This window comes from Rhinatrema bivittatum, chromosome 9, assembly GCF_901001135.1.
Source record: "Rhinatrema bivittatum chromosome 9, aRhiBiv1.1, whole genome shotgun sequence".
Classification (NCBI taxonomy): Eukaryota; Metazoa; Chordata; class Amphibia; order Gymnophiona; family Rhinatrematidae; genus Rhinatrema; species Rhinatrema bivittatum.
The window spans coordinates 41,435,423-41,450,265 of NC_042623.1; the positions used below are offsets into that span (position 1 = coordinate 41,435,423).

The 14,843-nt window shown below is 40.2% G+C and overlaps 1 protein-coding gene across 3 annotated transcripts in view; it reads left to right on the forward strand.

Moving 5' to 3' along the window:
• FAM185A (family with sequence similarity 185 member A) overlaps nucleotides 1–14,843 on the forward strand; it is a 136,499-nt gene that overhangs the window by 81,504 nt on the left and 40,152 nt on the right. For 2 of the 3 annotated variants that reach the window (XM_029617032.1, XM_029617034.1), the window contains exon 5: nucleotides 3,893–3,934. The exons of the other annotated variant lie outside the window; for it this stretch is intronic. In XM_029617032.1, coding sequence (XP_029472892.1) covers nucleotides 3,893–3,934 — 42 coding nt within the window. The remainder of the gene's footprint in view (nucleotides 1–3,892; nucleotides 3,935–14,843) is intronic. 3 annotated transcript variants of the gene reach the window in all.

The window sequence follows — 14,843 nt, forward strand, 5'->3', positions numbered from 1 at the left end:
GCCTTCATTCTCTCTCAGGCTTTAGTATAAGTTAATTGCTTGCTTTCTCATCATAGACCTACTGGAATAACTAAAATAAACAGACTCTTGCCTGTTCGTAAACATTTCACAGTGCAAAACAGTAAATTTATTTATTTATTTATTTATTTAAATTTCTATACCGATATTAGTGGGGACATCATATCGGTTTACATCAAAAACAAAAAGGTTGGAAATTACATAAAACAGGTTGTGGGGGGGGGGGAATAGGAACTATAGAACGCAGAATAGGAAGTACATAGGAACAGGCTACTCAGAGAGTGGCACAACAGTTCAAACTAAGCAAAAAAAAAAATTTGTGGAAAACAAAGGGAACTTTATACAATATTCGTGTTGGGAAGCAAAGGGGAAAAATTTATATCAAAGGTGAGTAGGGATAATGTTTTTGATGGGCATGTTGAGTGGCCGTGGGAAGAATTAATCTTGGTAGGCGTGTGCGAATAGCCAGGTAAATAAGAGTTCACTCAGGGGTTGGCCTGTGGCCTTCAAAGTAGTCTGTGTTTGGGTGAGAATTCTGAATCCATATAGCCTAACCTCTAAATACATCCTCAGCAAAAAAAAAAAAAAATGACTCCAACAACAGGGCTACCCCATGCCTTCTATTAAGGGTAATAACTGCTGCTCCGTGCAGGTTACCCCATGCCTTCTGTTAAGGGCAGTAATTGCTACTCCGTGCAGGTTACCCCATGCCTTCTGTTAAGGGCAGTAATTGCTGCTCCGTGCAGGTTACCCCATGCCTTCTGCTAAGGGTAGTAATTGCTGCTCTGTGCAGGTTACCCCATGCCTTCTGTTAAGGGCAGTAATTGCTGCTCCGTGCAGGTTACCTCATGCCTTCTGTTAAGGGCAGTAATTGCTGCTCTGTGCAGGTTACCCCCATGCCTTCTGCTAAGGGTAGTAATTGCTGCTCCGTGCAGGTTACCCCATGCCTTCTGTTAAGGGCAGTAATTGCTGCTCTGTGCAGGTTACCCCCATGCTTTCTGTTAAGGGCAGTAATTGCTGCTCCGTGTAGGTTACCCCATGCCTTCTGTTAAGGGCAGTAATTGCTGCTCCGTGCAGGTTACCCCATGCCTTCTGTTAAGGGCAGTAATTGCTGCTCTGTGCAGGTTACCCCCATGCCTTCTGCTAAGGGCAGTAATTGCTGCTCTGTGCAGGTTACCCCCATGCCTTCTGCTAAGGGTAGTAATTGCTGCTCTGTGCAGGTTACCCCATGCCTTCTGTTAAGGGCAGTAACTGCTGCTCTGTGCAGGTTACCCCATGCCTTCTGTTAAGGGCAGTAACTGCTGCTCTGTGCAGGTTACCCCCATGCCTTCTGTTAAGGGTAGTAATTGCTGCTCTGTGCAGGTTACCCCATGCCTTCTGTTAAGGGCAGTAACTGCTGCTCTGTGCAGGTTACCCCATGCCTTCTGCTAAGGGTAGTAACTGCTGCTCTGTGCAGGTTACCCCATGCCTTCTGCTAAGGGTAGTAACTGCTGCTCTGTGCAGGTTACCCCATGCCTTCTGTTAAGGGCAGTAACTGCTGCTCTGTGCAGGTTACCCCATGCCTTCTGCTAAGGGCAGTAACTGCTGCTCTGTGCAGGTTACCCCATGCCTTCTGTTAAGGGCAGTAACTGCTGCTCTGTGCAGGTTACCCCATGCCTTCTGCTAAGGGTAGTAACTGTCGCTGTGTGCAGGTGTCGTTCCCCCCTTCCCCGGTTAACATAGATTACCCATCCTTTAACCAGAAGGATGGAAATGAAGAAATGTGTTTATTCCATGCCCTCTTGAATTCTATTACCATTTTTGTCTTCACAGCCACTTCTGGGAGGGCATTCCATGCATCCACCACCCTTTCCATGAAGAAATACTTCCTGAGATCACTACATTTGTGTGTGTGTGTGTGTGTGTGTGTCTCCACCCCTTCAATAACTTTTGTGTTTGGTGTCCTTGCCACACCAAATTTTCAGGACATATCAGGAAGTCCAGCTGAATCCTGTGTGGGATTTTTTTTTTTTTGGGGGGGGGGGGGGGAGATGCACCTATACATGTGGATGCACATGCACGGTCCAGAAAGTAGGCTTCTCTTATTTCTGCATAAAACTTCTTGTTGGCTTACTTCTTTATATTACAAGAAAAGGAGGGAAACCAAAACCACCACCGTTTCAAAATCAATTCTGCTTATAAATATATAGCAAGGTGTCAGCAAGCCAGTCGGTGTGCCCTTCAGTGCATGGGACACCTGGTCAACGCATTCATTCACCTTGAAAATAAGAACACTTTTTTTTAACTACAAATTTTTGATTGCATGTAATGACTGGTTCTATTATACGCCACATGTTACAGATGTACTCTGTTCTAAGATAAAACAAGTGGCCAACAAAGGAATAAAGTTTTTTTATTTTCTTACCTCTGCTGTGCCTCTTCCATGTTTGTTCTATTTCCAGATAATTCATGTTTAGGATCTACGTGTTCATGAAGCTTTGTTTACTGTACTAATAATTTTATAGACTCTTCAGTTCCTGCTTTCCTAAAGGACAATTTTCAAAGCTATTTGTGTAAATTAGCTAGTCTGACCGTTGCCACTTCCCTCCTTGTCTGGCTAAAAGTATACAAGGGAGGTCCACAACACACACACTTTTAGCCAGACAGAGGGAAGGTGTTCCGGGGGGGGGGGGGGTGCTAAGGGGTAGATCTTTAAAAAGTACGCTGGATTTTATAAGATACGCGCGTAGCTTATAAAATCCGGGGTCGGCGCGCGCAAGGGGGTGCACATTTGTGCAACCTGCGCGTGCCGAGCCCAGCGGCACTGCCTGTTCCCTCCGAGGCCGCTCCGATTTCGGAGCGGCCTCGGAGGGAACTTTCCTTCGCCCTCCCCCCACCTTCCCCTCCCTTCCCCTACCTAACCCACCCCCCCGGCCCTATCTAAACCCCCCCCTACCTTTGTTGGCAAAGATACGCCTGCTGAAAGCAGGCGTAACTTTGCGCGCGCCAGCCGGCAGCCCCGCGCATGTTCCGGGCCTGGGGGCTGGTCCGGAGGCCTCGACCACGCCCCCGGGCTGGCGCCACGCCCCCGAGCCCGCCCCCGAAATGCCGCGTCGTTTCGGGAACGCCCCCGGACACGCCCCCTCCCGCCCCTTTTCGAAAGCCCCAGGACTTACGCGCGTCCCAGGGCTTTACGCACGCCGGCGGCCTATGCAAAATAGGCACGCCGGCGCGCAAATCCGGAAGGATTTACGTGCGCAGGGCTTTTAAAATCCGCCCTTTTAGTGTGTATGTTTGTGTGTGTAGGTTTCATTTTCAAAACGTGTGGCTTTTTGCATCCGTTCTTTGCCCACACTGCAGGTGCAAAGTCCTCAGGTCCATTTTATCTATGGCCCTTATAGGCAGCTTTCGAAGTGAAACTACCTGGGGAGTTTTCTCAGAGAGTTATCTGCAAAGTCCACAGGTAAAAAGTACCCCAGAGTTTGCAACACCACTGGGCTATTCAGTTTCCCCATCTTGTATCCACAGTTGGGATAATGGTTTTCATGCTTAAAAAAATAATTTAAATAAATAAATAAATAAATAAATAAATAAATAACCTAACCCAAAAAAAACCCAACTTTCCAAGTGAATACTATACTAGGGACAAACACTGCTGACTGATATTTTAACTTAAAATACATTGCATGTTAGCATTAGAATGACTTGCTTTTCAGCAGCCAGTAATAATGTGACTTTGTTATAAATGTGAAATATTTTTGTTTTGATACACTTTTGTTCTGTTGCCAACAAATTTAAAATGAAAGAAGAGAAGCTATGGACAGATTTTGGCATTATCTTTACAGTATTTGACTGCACAGTTTTAAGCAGCCCTTATTTTTTTTTTCTCTTACAGGTGATATAACAGTTCAAACCAAAAGAGGAAACATTACAGTAGGTAGGTTTTCACTCCTCTTTAAAAGTGATGACCCAACAGCGCTGCCATGTGGGAGGCCCAGGTTTGATTCTTGGAGCCGATTTGTGCTCTTTGGGCTGGCAGGGGGATATATGGATGCTGTGAAGGTAGCATTTACAGCCTCGAAGAGGCTGAGAGGGAGTTGCAGATGTCACTCAGCAGTGAAGATCCACTGGCTGACTGAAGAGGGTACGTATGGAAGGTTCTGGTGGGAGAACTGTTATGACTGGAATAGATGGGAGGAAAGAAACCCAGATAATCACGAATATAAAAGGCTCATGGCAACATGGTCCTACTTGGTGGAAGTTCCCATCTGAACTGGAAGCGCAAAAGGACATGGAAGAAGCAGCCGGGTAGAACAAAACAAAAAAAAAAAAAAAAAGGATTTTCCAAATTAACAAGCAAACAATAAGAAAAAGGGCACTCTCAAAGCTATGAGACAAAACTTTACAGAAAACAGCTGAACATTTATTAAAAATAAAAAACCATAAAACATAGAGACACATATACAACCTGACACAATCGTATTTTGGCATGGTGCCTGACTCAGGTTAAAGATTCTTTGGATCCAAAACGGTGCTGATAGACTGTGATGGTGCCTTTAAAAAGTCAGAATACAAATTATCATGTTAATAAGAGAGAAATGCCACACCACCGAACAAAAGGTGGGTACTACTAATCAAATATAACAAGTAAGAGGGGAAAACATACTTTTAAACCCAAAAAGGAAAGGAGGAAAATTGTTCTTGATCAAATGATACAAAAGTACCTAGTCATAAAAAGAAAAACCATCCAAATCTATAAACCCACAATAATATTTAAAAATTAATAAATAAAAAAATAAAATTCATACAAATAGAGCAGAAAAACTAAGCAACCATTTCAGAATTTAATCCATGTCTGGAACAGGCTGAAGGCTGTATTTCCCTCTTGGAGGATGATGTACTAAGCCTTACTAATAAGGTTGTTGCGCTGGAAAAAATTGGGTCAGAGTAAGCCAACAAGATAGACTATCTAGAGAATCGGTTCTGGAGGTCTAATCTCCATTTCCTCTGCATACCTGAAACAGTTGATGAGTGAAATCTGAGAGAGGTACTCTTGGACTGGATCCCCACAGCTCTAAATCAGCTGGACTTGGCAGGGGCATTAGACATTGAGTGTGCTCATAGGCTGGGCTCTTGGAGGGATGCAGCTCCGCGGCCTAGAGTGGTCATTGCAAAGATTCTGAATTTTGTACACAAGCAAATAATCATGCAAGCGGCTCAGTGGAATTCGGATCTCAGATTTCAGGATCATTGAGTTCGTATCGCCCAGGACCACTCAGCCCGAGTCTCAGCCGTAAGGAGGGATTTCTCCACTATTTGTGCAATGCTGATTCAGAAACAAATTTGTTTTACTTTACAGTTTCTGGCCAAGTTGAAGATCTGGTCCGATGGAAACATTTTGTTTAATTCCTGCGCTCAGGTGGAAAAATTTGTTGATCAGTTAAATAAATGATCTAGCTTTCATGGTCTGCATCTTTATTTACCTCATCGTTTTCGTCTTTGCGTTGGTGAGTGAGGAAGCGGTTTTTTGGTACTATGTAATCCATGCAAGACATGAGAACTTTCATCACTAGATCTCTGGCAAGTGGCATGATTTCTTTTACACCATCTGAAATCATCAGTTCATAGTTCCTGGTTTGAAATATATGGACTGTCATTTGTCTTTTTTACTTTTTCCTATGGCGAGGTTTCTATTTTATGTTGACCTTGCTATGTTTAACCTTCGGATAGGTTTATATAATTGAGAGGTTTAGTTTGTAGGAGATTGGCACCTGATCACATACAAGTTGATCCTGGTCTCTGGTCACCAGAGAGGCTGTAGGTTGGGGTTAGTTTTGTGGGAATGGGAGGGGTGAGCGATCAAGAGAAGGGAAAGGGTAAACAACAGGCTCAGTGGCAGAGAGTTTATTTTCAGGTGGTGTCTTATGGTTAGGTGACCTGACTCTGCTTGGGTATTGTAAAGGGGGTAGGTATTGTATGTCCTGCATGATTCTATCTCCTGTTTACTTATGATGGTTTGGTCCTACTATATTTTATTTATTTATTTGCCTTATTTTGCTGAATAGGGAGAGCATGATCGGGAGTCCCTTTTGGATACCTGGGAGACTTCCTTATTTAGTTTTCCTTCACTTGGGTATAAATGGGTGATAAAGTCTGGGTAATATCTTGGAATGTAGATGGTTTAGGTTCCCCTATTAGGCAGAAAAGGGTTTTTCAGGCCCTTCAAAGGCTTAAGGTAAATATTGCGTGCCTCCAAGAGACCCATTTATCTGAAATCGAAAGCAAAAAGTTGAAAAGGGAGTGGGCTACAACTTATGCTCCAGCTAGTGGGAAAAAAGAAGGCATGGTGATTTTGGGTTATAAGAGTCTGGTGTTTCAGCTATTACAAGAGATTAAAGACCCAAATGGGCGATTCTGAATTGTTATCTATAAAATGAGAATATAAGAAATTGCCATGTTGGGTCAGTCCAAGGGTCCATCAAGCCCATCATCCTGTTTCCAACAGAGGCTAAACCAGGCCACAAGAACCTGGCAAGTACCCAAACATCAAGAAGATCCCATGCTACTGATGCCAGTAATAGCAGAGGCTATTCCCTAAGTCAACTCGATTCATCGTAGTTCATGGACTTCTCCAAGCACTTCTCCAAACCTTTTTTTAAACCCAGCTGTACTAAACACATCCTCTGCCAACAAATTCCAGAGCTTAATTGTGCATTGAGTGAAAGAATTTTCTCAGATTAGTCTTAAATGTGGTACTTGCTAACTTCACGGAGTGCACCCTAGTCCTTCTATTATCCGAAAGTGTAAAGAACCGATTCACATCTACTCGTTCAAGACTTCTCATGATTTTAAAGACCTCTATCATATCTCCCCTCAGCCATCTCTTCTCCAAGCTAAACAGCCTTAACCTCTTCAGCCTTTCCTCAACAACTTTTCTTAGACAGTTTCCCTAGTAGCTACGTGAGTTATTTTAATTAATTGGTTGAAGGGCACCAAGGATTTGTTAGAGCAGTAGAAGCCACAATTTTATAAACTACTATGTTTTGAGTATCTAACAGCAAAACATCTTCGGCTTAAAAAATATGCACAAATGATGGATCTTTGGAGGGACTACATAAAGTTCCTACCAACAGATCTTAAGATTGGAACCCTTAAATTCATTGATTCGGAGCTGTAACGATAGATGACATGTTTACTATTTAGTGGTTGTACCTCTTCTTTTGAATACGTGCTTGGCTATTTTAGTGTACCCTTTGGGTTGGGGGGGGGGAGTGGGAGGGTAATAAAAATGGAAAATATTTGACAATGTTTTCTTTAAATGCTTGCATCACAAATTGTAGTATAATGTCATGTGTTCATGTAGTTAATTTTGGATATGTTGTTTTATGCTTCTTTGCTGTACATTGTCAATAAAGATAAGTAAAAAAAAACAAACAACAAAACTTCAAAATGCAAGTAAGTCTCCTCAACATCTCTCGCTATTGTAGTATAAAAAAAACTTTAAATATAAAACCAAATACAATAAATCAAAGGGTCTATAACAATATACACCTAAAGTACCAAAAAGACAATTATAGATGTGTGTGAAAAAGCACAACAAAATACTTAAAAGATATATTAAAAATACCAAACACAAAATATTTAAGCTAGCAAGGAAACACAAAAATTTGATAATATATACAAATATATGTATAAATATAAAGAAAATACTCTAGAGAACCACTCACAAGAAGAAAGTGCATTAAATACATGATTGGCACACAGAAGAAGAAAAGCTCTCCATGCACAAGATCTGCAGCAATATGAAGTGCCAGAGGAAAACCTAAAATAGAATTATAAAAGAAGACGTCTTTAAAAATACATAAATAAAATAGATAAATAAAAATACAGGGGATAATTTTCAAAAGGAGTTGCGCTCATAAATGTAACTACTATTGTAGCAATTTTCAATAGCCCACTTACTCAAGTAAAGTGCATTTACTCAAGCAAAACCAGTTTTACTTGAGTAAATGCTTTTTAAAATCAGGCCCATAGTTAGCAAAATATAAAAAAATTAAAATAATGAATATAGAAATAATGAATATAAAATAAATACCTATTAAGTATATATATTTTTGGGGTTTATTTTTTATTAGTTTTTTCCCCTCTGTTTTTAGAGTATAATTTGTGTGTTTTTATTTAGGCAACAATTTTAACTCCTTATTTTTGTTCTTTTTTAATTTTTTTTTATAATTCTTATTTGTATTTACATTTGTATTTTATTTTTGGTTATTTTATATGTTCTTTATATCTAGTCCTCCTTTTTCTCCCTCCAGTACTTTAGTTTGCACATCCATGTGGCACAATTTGTGCTCCTTGGGTGAGTTCCAGAGGGTGCCACCCTGCCATGGTAATTTGGCTTCATTTGTCCAAGTAAGGTAGGCTAGCGCTCATTTTTTTTCTGTTCTATTTTTATGAATTTTATTTTTCATTTAATTTTTAAATCTTGTTTTTGTGAATTTGAGTTGGTGGTGTTTTATTTTCTTTTTATGAACAATAGATAGGTTTTTATTCATTTGATCACAAACATAATTCTTTTCCTCTCCTTTTTTTTGGTTTAAGGTATGTTTTCCCCTTTATCTGTTATATTTTGTTTGGTAGTAACCCCCTCCCTTTTGTTTGGGTGGTCTGTTTATTGTTTCTTCTTATTAATATGATAATTTGTATCCTGACATTTTATAGGCGCCATTAGTGTATCAGCATCGTTTATGAATCAATTGTATATTAACCCATGAGGCAGGCAACATGCCAAAACACGATTGTGTCGGGTTGTATATTATTTGTCTCTGTGTTTCATGTTTTTTTTTATTTTAATAAATGTTCAGCTGCTTTCTTTAAAGTTTTATCTCATATCTGTGATTTAGGTTTAAGAGTGCCCTTGTACTTATTGTTTGCTTATTTATATATTTATATATATTTTTTTATGCGTACCACTCTTTTGGTTTATTGTGGTTACTTTGTCTCTCACCTTTTGTTTTGTTTTCCAAATTAACTGCATCATAATATAACTTAGCCCTGGATTTTCTAAGTTCTCAGAACTTAGAAAATCCGGAGGGCGGGCCTGCGAAAGCCGGCAGCGATCGCACCTCCGTAGTGTTATTGCTGCCTGCTTACACACCCAATAGCGCCACCGTGAAAGGTGGTGCTATTGGGTGCGATACTGGCAGTGATAAGGAGTCTTACCTTTCGCAGTCAGCGAAGTTGTCATGGAGTCTGCCCCGAAGCCGCCCCGATTCCTCCCCTTCTGGTGCAGACTCCGCCCCGATTTAGATATTGCATGCGAAAAGGGACTTTTTGCATGCGATATCGTTGGAAAATGACCCCCTTAGTGAACTAAAATTCATTGGGCTACCTGCTGTCCCTTTTTAAAAATTATACAAATCTGTTTATCCAATAAGAAATTCAAATGTTTGCATTTTTCTTTTGTATCTATGGAAATTGGGTATCATCTTGTAACTGAACTAGCTAGCTTAAAATCTTCCAAAGAAAACACTGCTAAATGGATGCAGACTCAACAATTATCTGCATAAAAACTGGTAAAAAATCAAGGCGTAATACCTGAAAAATATTTATTGTTCCAAACTGTTCCCTTCCCTTTGGCAAAAGAATTGGTGCTGAATATGAATTAAGCATTTGGGTTTGTTTTTTTCTTTCTTATCGTGTCTTTTTCTAATTGTGGGTGACTAATGTACTTTAGTCAAAAGCAACATTCTCTACTTATAGGTTTGCATGCCCAGTTCAGTTGATGCATAAAATAGTTTTTGAGGCTAGTGGATTTTTCTACAAATATGGACTGTCTCTAATCTTAAAGCTACAGTGCTTCATGTTTGTGGCCCAAGTTGGAAGCTTAAGGAATCAAAAAAATAACTTACAAAAAATGCATTTTCTGGAACTCTTCTGCTATCATGTTTAAATGTATTTTGATGAACACTGCCCCTGAAAGACATTTTACCCTAGAGAAACACTGATATTGGATACAAGAACTTTTCCAGTTAGGTAACTGCTACCATAGTGGATGCAAGAATAAGTGGTAACGCAGCAGTTGGTAACTGATTTCCTCGTTGGTTTGGAGTCAATTGATAAATCGTCAGCATCTTCCCCAGCAAGCTAAGTATTGGGTCATGATGCTTATGGGGAACTGCATGCTTTTGTGATTTAGTTATTGCTTTGTTAATAGTTCAGACTGGGCATGCGACAATCAAGTTGCAGCAAATTTAGGAGGCCTGATGAGATCATCTACAGGAAGTGCAATGTCCAGAATCCCCACCACAAGAGATTGGTTAGCACAAGGAAGAATTGGAAAGTTGTGGAACATATTGAGAGAGAGCCAAAGTAAATGATGCATCCTTTTTATTGAAAGTGATCTTGAATTGAGCAAGTTATTCTAATTTCTCTTAATTTGCTTGCTTGAGGAAACAAATGTTTATATTTGTTGGATGCTGCTCTTCAAAATATTTGTGTTTGCTAGATATGGTTGAAGTGGAGAAGGTTCATTTCCCTAATCCTAATATCCTGGAAATTGCCAGAAACTAACCTACATCCTTAAACTATCAACAGAAAGAATGAAGAACATTACATGTAAGAATACTTATCTGCTGTTTCAAGATTAGTGTGAAAATGGATGACCAGTGGTGAAAGATAAATATGCTGAGATCAAAATTGAAACTGCTTGCAAATGTACAATATGCCATGCTAAATGAAACTGAATTTGGCATCTACTGGAATGGTAATAGGATTCTAATGAAAAAGGAATGAAGAGAGGATAACTCTTGAAGGTTCTTCACAAATGCCCCTTAACTCCATAAAAATGGTGAAAAAGGTGAAGACTTTTCTCCATCTCCCGAGCTGCTGAGTGGAACCAACCATCGGAGCCTATAACACATTCATCATCTGAAAAGAAGCATGTGAAATCATTTTCATGGGAAAACCAGCTATTTATATAATAGTCCTGAACAGGAAAGAGTCAGCCTTCTGTGCCAGGAAGAAAAGAGAAGTCTCTCTGGCTCCAGATGTTTGCCTTCTTCTCTGGGAGAAGACCTTTTGTATTTCTGTGCATTTTATTCTCAATGGCATTCAGTCAGGGTCTTCAATGGAGTTCCAGAACCTCAGCCCTGATTTATCTTTTTCTCCCAATATCTTCCTTTTTTTTTTTTTTTTTTTGAGGGGAGTGTGCACATCATTGACCTATGCAAGCCAACAAGATGGCATGGCTTGGCCTATGCAGGCCCAACCGAGGCAGCAACTGCTGACATCATTGCCTGCCCAGGCAGACAAGATGCTGCGAGTCATCCTGTAGGCCCAGCAAAGGTGGTGATGAGGAGAAGCTAAAGCCTAGGTACTAAATCATATTGCTGCAGAAGAATAAATCACAGACACAAACTTGAGATGTCTACCTGAAATCAAAATATTACTGTACTTTTTATTTATTGGTGAATGCACAATGTTACAATATCACAATAATATCACAACAATAACAGAAGGTGATGTCTCAAAACATATGTACCACACGTACAACCAACAATACAGGATGTATAATTGCATAAATATCAATAAAGATACATCACCGACAATTCCGTGTCATTGACTTATTGTAACTGCATATGCATACATGTATCCTAAGTTTACCCCTACCCTCCCTCCCGTATTCTGTAGTAATGTATACAACAGGTGAGTCAGTGTATAGTAGTAGCCATAAGTGCAAAGACATAAATATAAAGACAATGCATATAACAAAATAAGGAAGCAGTAGAAGACATGCCAGAGGCTAAGCACAGAACAAGCTCTAGATGGGTGGAAGAAATAGCATCCCTGTAGAATCAGACAGGGTCCCTCAGGCTGCCCTTCCAGAGGCTATATGCCTTCCAAGTATCCCGGAATCTCCCAAGACTTTTCCTAAGGAGGGCCGTAATTTCAGCTAATCAATAGATCCCACCCAGTTTAAACTGAACATCAGCTAATGATGGTACCTGAGGGGACTTCCATCTCCTCGCAATCTCAATTCTGGTAGCTGTACAAATGAAGTTTACCAATTTATTAGAATTATCTGTACCCTGGAAAAGAGGCATACCCAAAAGAGCCTGTTGTGGAAGAACCCTCGCCTCTGTTTTACAAATCTGAATTATCCAGGCTTCGATCGAGAACCAGAGTGTGCGAATCACGGGGCAGTCCCACCACATTTGGATAAAGCTGCCAACAGTATGGCAACCTCTCCAACACTGATCCGAAAAAGTGATGGACATGCGATGTAACCGCAGTGGATAATAATGCCATCTCAACAGAAATTTCCAGGAATTCTCAATCATATAAGTTGCTATCATACCCTTACCAATGTGTGAAAAAATCTTTTCCCATTCCTTCTGAGAGAAGGAGTCATTCAGATCAGCTTCCCAAGTAACCACATAGTTAGCTTTCGAGAATTTCTCCTTCCCCAGCAGAGCATATATAGTCGAAAGTAAGTGAGATGTTTGATCAGCTTTTTGACAGCAGCTCAAACTCAGATTTCTCTTGTTGGAAATGCCCATGGAGTTGATTAGTCTGGACAAAATGACATAGTTGCAGGAACAGAAAGATATCTGAGCCCTGAAGGGCATACTTCATTTGTAATTCGGGGAAGGAAAGGAGTCCCTGTGGTCCCCAAATCTGACCCCAGAATCTAATCCCCTGCGTATCCCATTTTTGAAAAACAGAGCTCTCGTACCCTGGTGTGAAGTTACTATTAGCATAGAGATAAGTGCTATAATGATACTCTTGGGATCCTAAAAACACATGTTTCTTGTCAACCCAAATCTTTAGAGATAATAGATGGTCGGCGGTAAGGTATCACCAGGCTGAATGATCCAAGTCTTCTTGGGCTGCCAGAGGTAACTGGACAGCGAGATGTGGTGTATGTACTTATTATATTTTGATTTGAGATGATCAGGTGTACATAATTTATCCTTGTCTTCCCTTCTGGCTGCTATCTAATTTAACGTAAGATTTCCCATACTGGGTCAGTTCAAAGGTCCATTAAGCCCAGTATCCTGTTTCCATCAGTGGCCAATCCAGGTCACAAGTATCTGACAGGATCCAAAAAGGTTGATAAATTCTATGCTGCTTATCCCAGGGATAAGCAGTGGATTTCCCCAAGTCCATCTTAATAATGGTTATTATTGTACTTATTAAAAACAAATTTGTAATTTTAAATGAGTTTTTTTAAATAATGAATGCATATGTACAGAGAGTAGAAGAAGCCAGAATGTATTATGACACAGAACAAAGTGCGTTATTTTATACAACTGAAACTTGAAATCCCCCCTCCCCAAACATTTAAAAATATTTTGATTGGGGGGGGGGGGGAGATGATGATGCCAGGATGATGTGGGAAAGGACGGAGAAGAGAAGGAAGGGAATATGTTTATGCTGGAAGGGTTGGAAGAAGAGGAAACGGAGGAACCGTGATTATGCTGCAGGTGGGAAGAAGAGCGTGAAGGGAAAGTGATAGTTCCAGGAGGATAGGAAAAAGAGGTGTTGATTCTAAAGAAACTACTGCAGCAGTATGTAACTTGAGACTTTTAATCAGAGAAAGACAGAAACAAAGGCAAAAAGGGAGGGGGAGGAACAAACTATTTTGTTCCTCGGAGTAGCACAGGTTTACATCAATCGTGTGAATACCTCGTGACTCAGTTCGTCCAGCAATGTACATAGGATTATATACCCTTCATACTGACCAATCAGAGCATATTCAGTGTTGTTTTTAGATAAGTGCGGTACATTTGATTTGAGAATGTATTAGACCAATCAGCTAATGGGTCTGGGGTGTTGGCTCATTGCATTCCAGCACGCAGTCAGGGTCCTCTGCTTTCTTTGTCTAAAAACTAGTATCCAAGAATACAGCAGAAAGAGGTGCCTCAAAAAGTCAGTGCATAATACTACATACAGAGGGAAGGGAAGATGTTTATGCCAGGTGGGTGGAGAGGAGAGGGGAGGAAAGCGATGGTGTGCATTTACTGAGTCCCCTACTTTGAATGTCACCATATGCCGCTGCTTATTCTCCAGTTTACCCTGGTGATCAAGGCCTTTGAAAGCTGAGATGAGTGATCAGTAATTCTTATCGCCCCTGCTGGCTGACTGAGGAAAATATGGTTTCCTATTTTTTAATTAATAATTCCATACTTCAAAGCAGGACAAAATAGTTCTTTGAGCAAGATAAACTATTCCACAAATATTTGAGAAAAGAAATTACAGCATCCATAAAACAAATTAGCTCACAGTCAAAATAAGTCATTAAATAAAATAAGCTAAGCGAAATAGAAAAATGTAATATCAATATAAGTTTCTAAACTGCAAGCAGTGAGGAAGCCCAGAAGGTGTACACTGGCAATTCAAAGCTGCAGTTTTGCCTTTATATTATTAAATTGTTGCTTTTTTAAAATGTACATAATTTATCATGGTCATAAAAATACATTAGTATTCAGCATATCCTGTGAAATGTATGATACCAGGTCCACTGTTTTGTGTCTGAAATTTAAGAACTTTTTATGCTCAATTTGTGTAGCAGGAGTTTCTTCTGGAAAGACCACAAGTTTTTTTTTTTTTAACTCAGGCAACATTTACAATAAAATTACAGCATTAATTTTAAAACTGGCACATGGGCACAGATGTGCGAGCATTTCTCAGCCTCTGCCCAGGGACATGGCCATTTTATAATATACGTGGGTATATGCGTGCATGTTATAAAATACCCTGACCGCCCACACACGTGTGTACGCAATTCCCACTTCTACGCGTAAGTGGGGCATTTTAAAAGACATGCTCCCCAACGTCATTGC